The sequence below is a fragment of the Xenopus laevis genome, chromosome 6L (assembly GCF_017654675.1).
Source record: "Xenopus laevis strain J_2021 chromosome 6L, Xenopus_laevis_v10.1, whole genome shotgun sequence".
NCBI lineage: Eukaryota > Metazoa > Chordata > Amphibia > Anura > Pipidae > Xenopus > Xenopus laevis.
The window spans coordinates 115,598,612-115,615,844 of NC_054381.1; the positions used below are offsets into that span (position 1 = coordinate 115,598,612).

At 38.2% G+C, this 17,233-nt stretch overlaps 1 protein-coding gene across 2 annotated transcripts in view; it reads left to right on the forward strand.

The window, feature by feature from the left end:
- Window positions 1-14,687, forward strand: part of mib1.L (MIB E3 ubiquitin protein ligase 1 L homeolog) — a 52,138-nt gene extending 37,451 nt beyond the window's left edge. Inside the window, exons 13-22 of one of the 2 annotated variants that reach the window (NM_001092336.1) lie at window positions 1,348-1,480; window positions 3,021-3,107; window positions 4,475-4,639; window positions 4,895-5,076; window positions 5,698-5,890; window positions 7,098-7,176; window positions 9,492-9,605; window positions 11,218-11,318; window positions 12,462-12,595; window positions 12,876-14,687. In NM_001092336.1, coding sequence (NP_001085805.1) covers window positions 1,348-1,480; window positions 3,021-3,107; window positions 4,475-4,639; window positions 4,895-5,076; window positions 5,698-5,890; window positions 7,098-7,176; window positions 9,492-9,605; window positions 11,218-11,318; window positions 12,462-12,595; window positions 12,876-12,894 — 1,207 coding nt within the window. In that variant the 3' untranslated portion in view covers window positions 12,895-14,687. Of the gene's footprint in view, window positions 1-1,347; window positions 1,481-3,020; window positions 3,108-4,474; window positions 4,640-4,894; window positions 5,077-5,697; window positions 5,891-7,097; window positions 7,177-9,491; window positions 9,606-11,217; window positions 11,319-12,461; window positions 12,848-12,875 lie in introns of those variants that run through there. The other variant, XM_018266459.2, reaches the window with a different exon arrangement.
- The last annotated feature ends 2,546 nt before the right edge of the window (window positions 14,688-17,233 follow it).

Here is a 17,233-nt window from a genome sequence, read left to right on the forward strand (position 1 = left end):
CAATACATTTATAGCCACACAGAGCATTTGTTTATTAGATGGAGTCAGTGACCCCCATTTGAAAGCTGGAAAGAGTCAGAAGAAGGCAAATAATTCAAAAACTATATAAAAAAATATCAAGACCAATTGAAAGTTTCTTATAGGTGCCCATTCTATAACATACGAAAAGTTAACTTAAAGGTGAACCACCCCATTAATTGTTTTGTTGGGATCTGCCATTACTCGTAGATTGTCTCAATCACTTGCCTCTCTGGCTTTATACCATTGGAAGTTGCCCGACATCCTCATCCCCTGAAGGGTCCAACACATGAATCTGATTGTGCTACTGCTGAATCCACTGGCCAGAGTCACTAGTCTGTTCTCAAGGCAGGTTGTCACATCAAATAGCCGCTTGAGTAATGACCCTGAATGGAATGCCAGTAGCAATGTCCTGTAAGCTTGTGTGTTGGCATGCAGTCTGCCCCAAATCTGCAAGAATGTAGCCTCCTCTTTATCCATGTATGTGCGGCCATAGTCCTGCTTGCATGGAGAAAACAAGCTCCCGCACTAAAGTACATAGTGGGGTATGTAATACAATGTCTAATATTTATTGGGTGTCTCGTCAACTGTAGCAACCAATCATTTGTTACCTTTCACATAAGTGACCAGTAGGCATGGCTGATGATTGGTGCCCCATAGCTAGCTGAGAGAAAGAGAAAGCAGGAAAAGGAAGTTGACTCCTGATAGATTATTATATTTACAATTGAGCCCCGGATGCTGTGTCTGGCCCTAAGCACTATATTCAAAGTTACAATTAAAAATAAATGTTCCAAACAAAAAACAAAAAATTGTAACAATTTCTAATTTCAGCTGTTGCAAACGTTTTTAAATAAGGCCTGTTCCCATTGTGACACTAATGTAGCATAAGGTAATTCAAACCTCTCCACTTGAAGACATGTATATATGTAGGTCAGTTATACGCCATTTCACATATAGTGTTTTTTTGGAGATTTTGGCCATTCCAGGGGCTTTTAATATCTCTTTAGTTTTCTACTGCTGTACTGCTCTTCCTGACAGGCTTCTAATTTGTTTAAAACAGGCAGAGACAAAATATATTGTATATATCATTGTCATTTCTATACTGCCTTCTGACTATTTTTATTGGAGGGTGACCGGTCTCTTTTAATGAAATTTGGTAGGAAACCTAGAATATTTTATATCTAAAGTTTTGGAGTTTGGTTTGCCCAAAGTACGTGACATTAATGCCAAAAACATAGATCAAAATTTGTATACCCTTGACCTATAGCATATCTTTGTGTATACCAGGATTCAAATGTACCTCTTTAGTCACTTCTTTTTCTTATTTAGTGCTATGCGGGTCCTGCTCTCCAAGTTACCTCGGCCATGGATCGTAGATGAAAAGAAAGATGACGGATACACTGCTTTGCATCTTGCTGCACTGAATAATCATGTTGAAGTAGCAGAGTTATTAGTTCATCAGGTAGGATTTTCTATCTGAAGGCCCCTGTTGCACATTTTACCCTTTGTTCTTCAATGAGGTTTTGTTAAGATCCTCCACGAGGCAACTTCGGGCACCTATAGAAAACGCATCGCCGCATGTGCATTAGCGCAGGCGACTTTGCATTGTAGCCTATGGGGAAAAACGCGGAGGCAGTTCGGGGAGATAGTCGCTCAAAAGACGAGGCGATTAGTCGCCAGGCGACAAAATCTCCCCGAATCTCCTTGTGTGGCCTTACGCTCAAGCCCTCCAAATTTTTGTTTGATGTTCAGTTGCGAAGGATTGACATGGAACATAGTTTGTTTGTGGAGTAATGGCAAGAGCTTCATATCTAGAAATGACAAGAGCAATCTTACAAGAGATAGATTAGCCCCTTGAGTTTGCTTATAGCCCCCCCGTACAATGTAGGTCTCTATAAAAAGATATTGCATAAAACAGCTCATATGTAAAACCCTGTTTCATGTAAGTAAACCATTTTCGTAATAATATACTTTTTTAGTAGTATGTGCCATAGAATAGAAAATTGCCATTTTAAAAAAATAAGAGCCGCCCCTGGGATCGTAGGATTCACGGTGCACACAAACATGTTAGGTCACATGAGCCAAGTAAAAGACAGAGTTCTGTCTTTTGCTTCCACACTTCTTCCTGTTACAGTTGTAGTATTTCTGGTCAGGTGATCTCTGAGGCAGCACACAGACCATCACAAAATGGTGGTTCAAAGCAAGAGATCTAAAAGGGCAATATTTACTTAAATATATATATATACCAGTTTGGTAAGATTCTTTAATATGCCACTTAATATGATATAAACTATCTGTTGCTTAAATATTCATTTTGGGGGTAAAGTTTTCGTTTAAGTTAACTTTCAGTGTGTTATTTGGCCATTTCTTTTCAATTGGTCTTCATTTTTTATCTTTTATAGATTTTTTATTACTTGTTTCCTCTTCTGATTTTTCTAGCTTTCAAATGACCTCGGCAGCCATACAACTATTGCTCTGTGTAACTACAATTTACTGTTACCTTTTAATTACATATCCATCTATTTAGACCCCCTCTCATATTTATATTTCAGTTTCTCATTCAAACCAATGCCTGGTTGCTAGGCTAATTTTGCCCCTAGTAACCAGATAGCTGCTAAAATTCCAAACTGGAGAGCTGCTGAACAAAATGTTAATAATGCGAAACAATAAATGGTAAAAAATGGAGACCAATTGCAATTTGCCTCAGAATAGTACACTCTATGACGTACTAAAAGTTAGTTTAAAGGTGAACAACCCCTTTAGGCTCTATATGTATTAATCATTAAGGCACAATTAAGGAAACAAATTAAGAGCATACAGTGCCAAAACATACACCGAATAGATTCCTGAATGTAGAAATGCCTGATTTTTATGACTGCCTCTGTGTCACACTCCTGCACCATGTCAAGCTCTTACAGACCTTTAATAGTTTGGTCATTTGGCTTCATGCTCAATTAAAAATCTGAAACTGATCCATGTGTATTTGTCATCACTGTATTCAGGGAAGCGCAAACCTGGACATTCAGAATGTAAACCAGCAGACTGCTCTTCACTTGGCTGTGGAACGTCAGCATACGCAGATTGTCAGAGTAAGTGACAAGAGAGTTTATAGTGTCACATTTATAAAGCTAACCAGAGCCTAGCTGGTTAATGTTATAGGATGCCCCTACTGACTTAGCCTTTTTTTTTTCTCTCAGGGTAAAAATACATGTGCTGTTTACCCACGTGTTAAAGAAGCAGCTGCTGTGTACACCTGTTTTTTTTTTGTATGATAGATATAAACTGAAAGCCTTAAGACTTCATTTAGCAGAACATGAGATATATTCCATGACAATTTAGTTGAATTTAGTGATCAGAACAATATTTTATAGAAAAAAATGTGTTAAAATACCGATGCCCTTGAAGATTGAAATGAGTTATATATTTTCTATATTCTACTACAGGTATAGCATCTGTTATCTGGAAACCCGTTATCCAGAAAGCTCAGAATTACAGACAAGCCGTCTCCCATAGACTCCATTTTATTTTATTCAAATAATCTAATTTTTTAAAAATGATTTCCTTTTTCTCTGTAATAATAACAGTACCTTTATATGATCCCACCTAAGATATAATTAATCCTTTTTGGAAGCAAAACCTGCCTATTGAGTGTAATTAATGTTTACATGGTTTTCTAGTAGACTTAAGGTATGAAGATCCAAATTACAGAAAGATCCGTTATCCGGAAAGACCCAGGTCCAGAGCGTTCTGGATAACAGGTCGCATACCTGTACTACTATGACTACTACTACTACACTACAGCTTGGGCAGAAAACCTGCAAATCATGCCCTTTCATCAATTCATTCAGAACCAATAGATTCCATCTTTGATTCTTTCAAACTGAGTGTAAAGGTGGCCATAGATGCACAGATAATATTGTATGAAACAAATTTTCGTACAATATTTGGTGTGTGTATGGTGGGGAAAAAACCGACCAATATCGGCAGAAGACTTGGATATCGATCGGCTGGACGGAAAATTTTGATCGGGTGTCTTTGAAGGGACCCAGACATCGCCCTTTGTTAGTGCTGAATTGTCAGATACAGGTAGAATTCTATTGTATCTGATGATTCAGCTCTACACGTGTGTATTTAAACTAACGATCTTTTCCCAGAAAGATCATACGTTACATTTATGGCCACCTTTAGATAATATCCCTGCCACACTGGAGAGTTCTGATGTGGCAGTAACATTGGCACAGCACATGCCCCATCTCTGTAAAGCACTGTGCAATATCAATAAAGGATAAAAATGCTGCTCTTAAATTTAATTTTGTTATTCATAATAGTTGCTGGGTGCTCTTGAGGTGTGTGTGTATGTGTGAGGGGGTTACAGAGTTATACGTTTGTGAGAAAGGGATGGCAAAGCTAGTGTTGTATGGAGTCAATGTAAATGACAAATTGTGTATATGTTTAGCTGTTGGTTCGTGCAGAAGCTAAACTAGACATCCAAGATAAAGATGGCGATACACCATTGCACGAAGCCCTTCGGCACCATACTTTGTCACAGTTGCGGCAGCTTCAAGACATGCAGGATGTTGGCAAGGTTGATACTACTACTTGGGAGCCTTCAAAGAACACCGTAAGTTCTTTTGGACATTTTGGGTCCAATTTTAAGACTGACATATCACCACAGCATATTATGTACAACAAATACTAAGCTTAGTGCCTTCTGAAAATTTCTCATGCTCTTTGCACTCGGCATCCATAAGTGATATGTGCAAAGGTCTTGTGGGCCTCTCATGTGGTTTCTTCCTGAAATATGGGAGCAGCTGAAAAGCATTTATATTAATGGTAAAATAGTAAAAGGTTGCTTTTTTTCATTTTTGTAATACAGTTAATAATGGGACTTGGAACTCAAGGAGCTGAGAAGAAAAGTGCAGCCTCCATTGCCTGTTTTTTGGCTGCCAATGGAGCTGATCTTGCAGTACGTAACAAAAAAGGACAGTCCCCTCTTGACCTCTGTCCAGATCCCAACCTTTGCAAAACTTTGGCTAAATGTCACAAGGAGAAATCCAGGTAATTTATTTGAGCATAATATACAGTTACCTCAGGTAGATTTGTTATGCTAAAATGCACATACTCATGTTAACGTAACATTAATAAGAAATAAAAAAAATATGTTTGTTTGTTTTAATAACTACAGTATGCTTTTTTTTGTACATTTCTCCCCTGTGTTTATACCCAAGTTCAGCATATTGTGGAAACAGCTTTCACAGAAATAGAAAAAATACAAATTAAGATCTGTGCCCTCTTGTGTTGCTGCTCCATAGAACTGTTCTTAGGGTCATGATGTCTCTCCAGTGTGCATCAATTTCTGAGCTTAGCTTAGCAAGCAAGGGACTGGTAGAGTAGTGTTCTCCACCTTCATTGCTGTTGCCAGTGAAAAAATGTGCAGCTAATGTCTGGTAAAAAAAACAAAAAACCCAAAAGTGTCTTTTATAGAGGAAAATAAAATCCATATTGTGTTAACTTTTAACGGGGATATTTGTAATCAAAGTCGCTAATGTGGGTCAGTATCCCTTTAAAAAAAGTAAACAATGTTTTTTTTTTTTTTTTGAAGAATCATATAGTTTAAGTTTTAGACAGATGGTGAGGATCATGTAATGTATCCTAATTTTTTTTTTTTTGTAATTTTAGTGGTCAAGTAGGATCCCATAGTCCATCCATGATCAACAATGATTCTGAGACATTAGAAGAATGTATGGTGTGCTCAGATTTAAAGAGAGATACTCTTTTTGGCCCGTGTGGACACATTGCTACATGTTCTTTATGTTCTCCACGTGTTAAGAAATGTCTCCTATGCAAAGAACAAGTGCAGTCAAGGACTAAGGTATGTACTTGGAGCTGTTTTCAGTGCTCTTCTTCACTTAATGTCCATAAGATCAGTCAAAACATTCCTTCTATTTGTTTGGTTAGAATTTAGAGATGCACCGAATCCATTATTTTGGGATGTGGCCAAACCTCAAATTCTTAATGAAAGATTATCCTTATCCAAACACTAATTTGCATAAGAGGCTTTAAAGGAGAAGGAAAGGATACAATTAAGTAAGCTTTATCAGAAAGGTCTATATAAATACACCAGTAAACCCTCAAAATAACACTGCTCTGAGTCCTCTGTCAAAAGAAACAGAGCATTTCTTTCCTTCTATAGTGTACACATGGGCTTCTGTATCAGACTTCCTGTTTTTAGCTTAAACCTCCAGGGCATGGGCTTGAGCATGCTTTTACTCCTCTCCCCCTCCTTCCTCCCCTCCCTGCTGCAATCTGAGCCCAGAGCTATGAGTGAGCAGAGAGAGAGATTCAAGTAGGAAGCGATGTCACAGCATGCTAATATGGCACCTGCTATCCTAAACAAACAGAGAGAGCTCTAGAGCTGTTTGCTCGTGTATGGTAAAGCATTCTACAGAATAAATATAGTGTTATGGTTTGCACTATTGTGGCTAATCTATTGGCAATATACTGCTTCGGTAGCTTTCCTTCTCCTTTAAAGAGAGCTCCTTCTGCAGCGCACAACAAAAGAAATTCAGCTTCCTTCTTCGTGTGTCGAAAAGTCACATTATTTTCTTTTGGTTCAGCCAGGTACTTGGATTCAGCAAAATGCTGCTGAGAAAGGCCTAATCCCGAACCAAATTCTCAATTCGCTGCATGCCTGTTAAACTGTTACCTAAGCATGTGATCACATTTCCCTATGTCTTTTTATTGTAGTCAGGGGCGCTCCACCAATGAGGCGAGTTGAGACACTCGCCTCAGGCGGCAGCGCCCACCTGGTTGCCAGGGGCCGCTCCTGGTAACTAAGAGCCGAATTTCCGGTTTTCAAACCGGAAATTCGGCTCTTCTAGTGCAGAGCGCGCTATTGCGCTCTCTGCACTATGCATCGCGGACCGCCCCTGCCCTTTCCGGCGCTGTAAAGGTTAGTGCCGTGGGGAGGGGTGGGGGCAGCGAAAGAAGGCCGCCTCAGGCGGTATAATAGCAAGAATCGCCCCTGATTGTAGTATTGAACCAGACTCATTTTACTTCCTTCCTTTCTTCTCATGCAGATCGAAGAATGTGTAGTCTGTTCGGATAAAAAGGCAGCAGTGCTCTTCCAGCCTTGTGGCCATATGTGTGCTTGTGAAAGTAAGTAAAAGTATACTGTAGTCTTGGATTTAGATTTATACAAAGTGGCTCATTTACAAAGGTGATTGTGTTTCCCTTAGTACTCTTTTACTCTATTCTGAAAACGTAAGTGCCTCCTCTATCACTCGTGGATACTGTGCTGGCAAAAGCTGCAAAGGCTTGTGCCCATGATGCAAAGTGCAGGTCTCTCTGCATCTGTAAGAAAGAATGATAGTTGGCATCAGTTTTTTGTGCTTTGTACCCTACCCTACACTTAAATAAGGCCCAGTGAGTCTGTACAGAATTTGTTCCAGACGTGTGCATCATATTGTTGAACAACAGGGTCAGTATATGGCCATTAAAGTAGCTGCTTTTACTTCTGGGAAAGCAAATCTAGAGAGTGCCTATTAGCACATAGTTTTTGCCATATATGTGTTTATAGATTGTAAGCTCTTTTAGGCATTAGCTTTTTTTACTTTTTTTTGGTTATTGGTTATTTTCTATTTGCTTAAAGGTCCACTAACTTCAAAAAATTAAAGTGTATTTTATAACTCCCCATAACCCCGCACTAGCAAAAATCTTATGTAGTTTACATAAATACCTTGCTATGTAGCCATGGGGGCAGCCATTTAAGTTGAATAGGGCAAAAAAGTTAATGTTTATGTAGCAAACAACAGATACGTTCTGTGCTATGTAATGGATCCTATGCAGGATGGTAAACAGGGATTCTGTCATGATTTTTATGATGTAGTTTTTATTTCTAAATTACACTGTAAACAATTCCCTCTACAATATAACATTTAATTCCTGAACCAGCAAGTGTATTTTTTTTTAGTTGTAATATTGGTGTGTAGGCAGCCATCTCAGGTCATTTTGCCTGGTGCTTTCAGAAAGAGCCAGCCCTTTAGGGTGGAACTGTTTTCCGGCAGGCTGTTGTTTCTCCTACTCAATGTAACTGAATGTGTCTCAGTGGGACCTGGATTTTACTATTGAGTGCTGTTCTTAGATCTACCAGGCAGCTGTTATCTTGTGTTAGGAAGCTGCTATCTGGTTACCTTCCGATTGTTCTGTTGTTAGGCTGCTGAAGAGGGAAAGAGAGGGGGGTGATATCACTCAACTTGCACTACAGCAGTAAAGAGTGACTGACGTTTATCAGAGTGACATGACTGGGGCAACTGGGAAACTGCAGTATGTCTAGCCCCATGTCAGATTTCAAAATTAAATATTAATAAATCTGTTTGCTCTTTTGAGAAATGGATTTCAGTGCAGAATTCTGCTGGAGCAGCACTATTAACTGATACATTTTGAAAAAAAAATTTTTCCCATGACAGTATCCCTTTAAAATTCACATTAATGGTCTTATATTAATGACTAGCAATCAAATTGTGGGAGAACTGAGCTAAAGTGCTCTTAGACACCAAGATCTCCAAGGCACCTATGAGACATTAGACATTTACTAGCAAATCTGATGCTATCATGCTTGGTACCAAGCAGATTCCCATCCAAAGTCACTCTTTTTTTTTTTTTTTTTTTAACCAAGCCAGATGTCAGCCACTTTTTTTTAAAAAATTGTTCAACATTATCCACCTTGGTGTTCCCAGATTTTACATAATAATTTTTGGAACGTGTGGTCCTTTTAGACATGGCAGGTTTTTCCATTCAGAAAAAAAACTTTATCAGCCAACTACAAATACATTAACTGTAGATTATCACTCGATATTTTCTTATACAGGTATGTGATCCTTTATCCAGAAACCCTTTATCCGGAAATCTCCGAAGTACGAAAATTTTTAAAAAAGATTTCCCTTTATAATAAAACAGTAGCTTGTAGTTGATCCAAAGATAAGATTTATTTAATCTTTATTGGAAGCAAATTGTAAATCACCGGCGGGATGGTACTCGGCGCAATTCATTTTCCACAGTCGCCCGAAGTTGGCTCACGAGGAAACGAATTGCGCCGAGTGCCACCCCGTCTGTGATTTACATTTTAGCCAACGGGGAAGCAGTTTGGGAAGATTAGTCGCCCCGAAGAAGTGGAGATTTGTCGCCGGGCGACTAATCTTCTTCTGTGCCCTGACCCTAAAAGGGGGAGTTGCATTTATTTTAACTTTGTAATATAATGTTTTATTCTTTGCTTCTTTTCATTTTGTCTTTGATGTTTAGAGTTTTGAATTCTTTGCCTACTGCATCTTCCCAATGGGGGTTACCCCAGCAGCCATAAAAGTATTATTCTGTGAGGCTCCAATGTTATTGTTCTTGTGACCGTATCATATCTATATTGATGTCTTCAGTTATACAGTAGTTTTACTGTGTGAGTAACATGGCTTCTCTTCCAGACTGTGCAAGTCTAATGAAGAAATGTGTTCAGTGCCGTGCAGTGGTTGAGCGCCGAGTGCCGTTTGTTATGTGTTGCAGTGGAAAAGGTACAGAGGATGTCGCAGATGATATAGGTAAGTACATTTACAATCCCCCTTTTATTGCTCAAGAAATTTGTTACACGTTTTTGAAATTTCTTTATGATGAATACATATGTACCATGCTTCTTAGTTAGCCAAAAATGTATTGTATAAAGGCTGGACTGCCTGGATGTCTAACATAATAGCCAGAACACTACTTCCTGCTTTTCTGCTCTCTAACTCTCAGTCAGTGACTTGAAGGTGGGCCACATGGGACATAACTGTTCAGTGAGTTTGCAATTGATCCTCAGCATTCAGCTCAGACTCAAAAGCAACAGTTATGACCCATGTACCCCCTCAAGTCACTGATTGGTTACTGCCTGGTAACCAATCAGTGGAAACCAAGAGAGCTAAAAAGCAGGAAGTAGTGTTCTGACTATTCTGTCAGACATCCAGTCACTCCAGCCTTTACACACAAAATTGGAGTGCTCACCTCAGATAATATCTCCTTTCGGATCAGGTGCTTTTAGCAGTATTCGATCACACCTGCCACGGATCCAAACTTCAATTATAGAAATCCAATATACTGCAGCACACTATAACTTGTGTAAAATTTGAAGGTGTACTTTATTTGGCTCAAATGTGAGCAGACGTGGCAACGTTTCGGGCCTAGCAGGACCCTTTCTCAAGCCCTTTCTCCAGTCACTCCAGCCTTTATACATTACATTTTTGCCTAACTAACTATATTAGATTCGGTTATATTGGTTTTTATTTTTATACTTAACAATTCCTTTAAAACCATTGTCTAGAATAAGTGGGACCTTGATTTACAGATAGATCTTGTAGGAAGTGTCACTGTGCCTTTAATAAGGTTCCCTGTGCTAAAAAAATTTGAAATTTCTGCTATCTTGAGTTTCTATATTGGCCCCTGCCTCATCACAACCCAAGTTATTGAAGTTAGTGATTTTTCTAAACAATCTGTAGGGGTTGAGTGGTTGGGCAGAGCTATGGGCCAATAAGCTAAGGCAATTATTACATTTTTCCTCAGCCTGCCCCCATCAACTCCTGACAGACTTCGTTAATGGGCACTGAGAGGAAGGCAGGGAGTAAAAGAGAAAAGTCTGATTATCACACAGTAGTTAATTAAGTACATAGTGATAGTTTCCTGTAGTTCTAAATCTACAAAAAATACGTAACTAATTGCAAATTGTCTGACACTGTGTACATGATGCAAATCATTTCAGGGTATTCTTTGCTTTAAAGTGATGTGTCAAATTCATCACAGTTCAAAAAGTAAAAAATACTATTTAACCCAATGTTGCCAGTGCCAAACCTTGCTGTACTCTTATTTAGTAAAGCACACTTTGACTTTGACACAGCCCTCTGGTGGGATAAATGAATTCATTCTGATGGTTTATTAATTTACAGTAGCCCTTACAATAGATGATTTGTATCCTTCCCTAACCAGTGCCACATATACCTACATTATCACATTAATTGTTTACTACTTGATACTATATACCTATAAAGGCATTCTGTTCTCCTTAAATCCTGCGTGAGCTTGCTGTTGACTTGCTGTACTAGATGCTAAATGCCTTTCATTCTGATAAAGCTGTTTCCTAGAAAGACTGGTTCTTATTACTTTATGCTGCAATTCCCTTTATAGCCGGCGGTAACATACCAGCTTTACAGAAGGACAAGGACAACACCAATGTCAATGCAGATGTGCAGAAGCTGCAGCAGCAGTTACAGGACATTAAAGAACAGGTACGTTATAATATATTTACGCTAATTGACTTTATGCCATTCTGTAGGCAATATAGGGGGTTACAGTGGGATTATAATGCTTTTTAAAAAAAACCCTATGCCTTATATATAGAATATTGGAAATTATTTGTAAGGGTCTTTTACTCTTATTTTTTGTTACTGGTGCATTTATTTCTGAGCCTAAAAGGGTTATACAGGCATATGCCTTTATATGATAAATCTGGTTACCACTATATTTATTTATCAGGTGGTGAGTTACTGTTGAAATGTAAGTAAACTTTTGGTATCTGCTATATTAGTGGCAATAAATATAAATGAGTTAAAACTTCAAGTGCTATATTGAACTGCTGGCATATGTCACATCACCCTTGATTTAAACGGAAACAGTTTTGTAAAACAAATATCCTTTTCTGATTGTTATGACTGGTCGTGATATGCAGAAAAGATCCTCCTGTCAGGTTGCAGTTGTGCACGTCACACGCTCTAGTTGAGCTTTCTCAAAAAAGAACCAAATCTTTATCAGATCTTACTTTTTGCCATTGCAGAGGGCCACTCAATGGAAATATGTAGCCAAAGCAGCATTTAGTGCCAAATAGCCTGCAATAAGTGTTTCATTTATTTTTTAAAATAGGATATACAGAGATGGTAAGCACTACTTAAAGGGATTCTGTCTTGATTTTTATGATGTCGTTTTTATTTCTAAATTACACTGTTTACACTGCAAATAATTCACTCTACCATACACAATTTAATTCCTGAACCAGCAAGTGTATTTTTGTAGTTGTAATATTGGTGTGAAGGCAGCCATCTCAGGTCATTTTGCCTGGTCATGTGCTTTCAGAAAGAGCCAGCACTTTAGGATGGAACTGCTTTCTGGCAGGCTGTTGTTTCTCCTACTCAATGTAACTGAATGTGTCACAGTGGGACCTGGATTTTACTATTGAGTGCTGTTCTTATATCTACCAGGCAGCTGTTATCTTGTGTTAGGGAGCTACTGTCTGGTTACCTTCCAATTGTTCTCTTGTTAGGCTGCTAGTGCTAGTGCAGAAGTCTGCTGGAGCAGCACTCAAGACAGTATCCCTTTAAAATATCATCATTCCCTGTTAAAACATGTTCATTAATTCCATAAACCTTTCATTACAGACAATGTGCCCCGTTTGTTTGGATCGGTTGAAGAACATGATCTTCATGTGTGGACACGGAACTTGCCAGCTTTGTGGAGACCGAATGAGCGAATGCCCCATTTGTCGGAAGGCCATAGAGCGAAGAATATTATTGTACTAAGCTTTCAGTGTTTGTTTCCCCCCCCCTGTATATTAATTTCCACATCATTAGTTTTACTCTCCACAGTCTTTGGGATACACAGTCACCCTAGGATTGTTAATAAAAAAAAAAGTGGGACAGAGTATTAATGATAAACATATTCCCATGTTCTTTTCTTAGCATATGCTTAGTGTCTGTATGATATGCCCCAAGGACTGGAGGTGAACATAGAGTTAGTATCTGAGTTTCAAATACAATATATTAAATAATACCATTTCTTCTATTCATTTGCAGATACAGTATGTCTTGTTAGGAGAGAGAGAGAGAAAACCTTCATATAAAGAATCTGAGCTGTTGAGCTACCAAAGAGAGAACAAAGAAGCTAATTGAGATACTGCATTGTGACTTTCTGAATATAGGCATGTCCAAATCTGCCTGTTGCCCTAGTTACTGTGCATAATGATACATTGCTTTTTTTATTTTTTTACTCGCGGCTTCTGACCATGTTCATACCTTACCGATACTGAAAAGTGCCTAAAAATACTCCAATATAATGATTAACATTTCTTATAGTATAAATGAATCTTTAAACTAACATATAAAGCACAATATTCACAATCAGTTCGGTTATCCTAATCTCTTTCTGGTAACTGTGCAACAACTGCAAAAAGAGACATTTCATTTACCTACTTTGCAGATAAGCAATACTGTATGTTAAACACAGGCATTTTAAGCTGTGAGGCTGCAGTAAAAAACAAACCAAGTTTTCCACTCTGGGGATAATTATCCTTCTATTATTCTTTTTATCCACCACTGTTGCAATGCTATCCCTTCCCTTTTTTAACTTAATTCATATTATTATTATTATTGGTATTTAACTGAGCTTGTTTTGCTGTTGCTTGCCTTTGTTTGGCTAGCACATGGGGAGCTTAGATAGTGAGAGAGACTTTTTAAGTCCCAGAAACTGGTAAGCACATTCACCAACATTCAGACTGGGATTCATAAGAGATCCCTAGTAGAATCAGGGAGGGGTTCCTCACGAATGGGAAATGTAATAAAAGTTGCAAAGAGCAAAACAATTCGCACCAATAAAAATCCACATCCACATCTCGCATTGTAATATTGTTACAATAAACTGTTATTACAGTGCAGATTTTAATTGCGCACTCTTAAGAAGTGCTTGAAGGTGTCGTAAACTTTTGGAGCAAACATAATGGCTTTTTCAGTAAGAAGTTTTATTACATTTACTGCGCATTGGCACAAACTATAAAATTTGCAAACGGTCTTCTACTGTCGGAAGTGGTCGCTAAACAGTTTCTGGGTTCGCAAAAGTTATATTAAATTCGCACAAAGCAAAAAATTTTCGTGCAAAGGCATAACTTTTCGCGTTGCGAATAGTTCTTTCATTACCGACTTTTATCACATTCCCCCGAATTATTTATATTTTATAAAATCATTTATTTGGCTTTTTTGATATGCCAATTTGTAAAAACTGATTCAGTTTAAAGGATTTTCGAAAAAAGCTTGTGGGAATTGGGCTAATTTTAATGCTGTGCAAGTCCAGAAGCGTTTTAGTTTGTTTACCATCATTCTTCCCTGATAAAAAAAAAATACCAATAATTGTTAAATAAGCCCCTGGCTTTTCACTTTCCACATTGTGTGAGCGTTGTAATTCTCACACAATGTGTAATGAGGAGAACTAATATATTCCATATACTTATGGTCATCTTGTTTCTTTTTAAATTTCCACTACTGTATGTCTCACTTCTAATGGGGTAAGTTGGCAAAGCCGGACCCCAGCTAAAACCTCTAGCCAACCACATACTCTTTCTTCCAGTTTACTTTCTGGCTGCCCATCCCCTGACTTCTTTGCAGAAGGTAAGATTTTGACTTGACAGAAGGGGTTGGATAGGGTAATCCATATGTAGTATTCTGTATGATAGTTACACAACTGCTTTCTGAACCACAAGTAACAAGGGGTCATTTCTGTTCTTCTCAGAGGCTATGAAGTGTCACCTTGGCACTGTATAATGCACTTTCTAGTAAATTGTTCTCTCTTTTCTGCATAATAAAAAGAGCATGTATCCTTACTGTCATGCAACTCTATTTCCTTTGTCAAATTTTTTTTTTAAGATTCTCAGTGTATCGTGGCAGAGTATGAGATTTAGTAGAGTTGGATCCGGTCCAGGAGACTTCAGAAGGAGTGAGATTTTTATTTTTTTTAAACCACTGTCCCTTTAATCATTTATAAATAAAACCCTTATTCTTTAAAACCCTTATTATACTTTAGTAAAAGACTAAAACATTCTATAAATTCCCATATTCCCTCTATAAAAGAAACCTATATGGTTTGTGTGTGATGCCAGATTAAATAGAATGTGAAAAAGAGAACAATGAGAAACGGTAACAACCCTTTCTGATGGAGATTGATTTGCTGAGGAGCAGAATTGGCATCTTTGGGTTGGCATAGGCTTGGTCCCTATGGAATGTAAGTGTTCTAGCAATACCGTATATGAGGTATTATATGTGTAAACTGTTGCTCTGGTGGTAAGTTGGCAGAATTGGCATATGATTGGTAATGTGAATAGTAAACTCAAATCAGTCAGGAGTCACCAGCGGGGCTTTCCTTGCCTATTTTTTTGACAATAGATTATTCATTTTATAAATATTAAGATAGTGGCATAACTAGCAAGATATGTTTAGGTCCATCCTACTCCTTGCAGAAAATTATGTTGTGGTTCACTCACATTAAGGGGGAAATTCACTTACGAAAATTTACCAGCGACGGCTTCGCACCCATCGCTACACTTCACCAGGCAAAAATTCGCTCAGACAATGGTAATTTACTAAAATGTGAAGTTGCGTCCATGGCACCGAGTGCTGGCGATTTACATGCTAGCGTTACGTTGGCAATCAAAGCAAAGATGCGCTAGCGTTCAATTCTGCCTAGTGCAACTTCGTTAGAGGTCTTCGCTCAGGCTAATTTGCATACGGCGGTAAATTATAAAGTTGAATGGACGTATATGTTGCAGCAAATACATTACATTACACAAGTCCAGGGATAAAATAGAGTTGTTCCCTACACATGTGCCCTACACATGAGCCCACTGTATAATTTATGTTCCATATGTTAGAAAATGTATGAGGGAACATGATTAAAGACTTTGTCATTAGGTCTCTCCCTGAAACTCTCTAATCCTGAGCCCCACAGTAGTCGCTGGGTCTGCTGCTGCCACTATGAATCTGCTTAGAAGAAAAGTTGTTTTTTTTATTTACTTGTGTTTTCTAACTTAACTTTTCTATACATTTCTGGCTTCTTGTAATGCCCATAAGGTCTACTCTAGAGAATTGTGACAGGACCCAAGGAGATAAATGTCCACTCCCAAACACGTGAAATCACATATCACCTTTGAAACCTACCCCTCCTGGGCCCCCTGTATGTAGGAAGGAGATTGCAGGGTCTGCTTATATTTTGAGAAAGGAAAGCTATATATACTAGAGATGCACTGAATCTAAGATTCAGTACAGGATTCTGCCTTTTTCAACAGGATTCGGTTGAATCCTCATGCCTGGCCAAGCCAATTCCTAATTTGGATATGCAGATTAGGAGTGGGAAGGGAAATCATGTAACTTTTTGTCACAAAACAAGTAAGCAAAAAAATTTTCCACTATCCCTTCCCATCGGTTCGGTATTCGGCCGAATCTTTCGTGAAGGATTTGACCGAATCCCAAATAGTGGTTAAGGTGCATCACTGATATATACCATAATAAATGGTAATAATTTGCTTGAAAGTTTGATAGAATGTTAATGTTGGCTTGCTAGCTTGTACCTGGAGAGACACCCATAGCAACAAGTCACTGCAGTCTAAACAAAGCAAATGTCTGATTGCATACAAGTATACACCACCTTCTAATCTTCCTTTGCTGTGACTGCCTTGTAAGCTGGAGTCCATTATTCAGGAGGAGTAACTGTGCACTGATAGTTCTCTACCTTGCAAGGACCAAACATGGAGTAGATTCAATTAAACCTTTTGCCATGAAATAACAAAACCATATATTGTTTATAATAATGTTTATGTTATAAAACAGACAAAAGTATGTTCAACACAAATCCTATTCACTGCACTCATGTTGAACAAGGGACTAAACCATCCCTTTAAGAAATAGCTGCTTTTTTTTTTTTTTTCTAAATTGTGATTCCCAACACCAAGTAAATTTTATGTCTTGATTTAAACCTGAAAAGAGCACATAGGTATTAATGTGTTATAGGTTCATCATCTGGTGAAAGGGATTTTGTGAGTGGTGAGGAGCCGAGTAAGGGAGGTTGCACAGCCATAGGGGACAGTTAGTGATTTTTAATTTAAATATTTAAGCGAAATTCAACTCTTCAAGCTAACTGCTTGAAGTCAAAGCTAGGACTGCATATTTATACATGTAATAATCATATGCTTTTGCAATTAGCTTGTACAGGTATGGGACCTGTTATCCAGAATGATCGGGACCTGGGGTTTTCCGGATAACGGATGTTTCCGTAATTTGGGTCTTCATGCCTTAACTCTACTAGATATTCATTTAAACATTAAATAAACCCAATAGGCTGGTTCTGCTCCCAATAAGGATTAATTATATCTTAGTTGGGATCAAGTACAAGT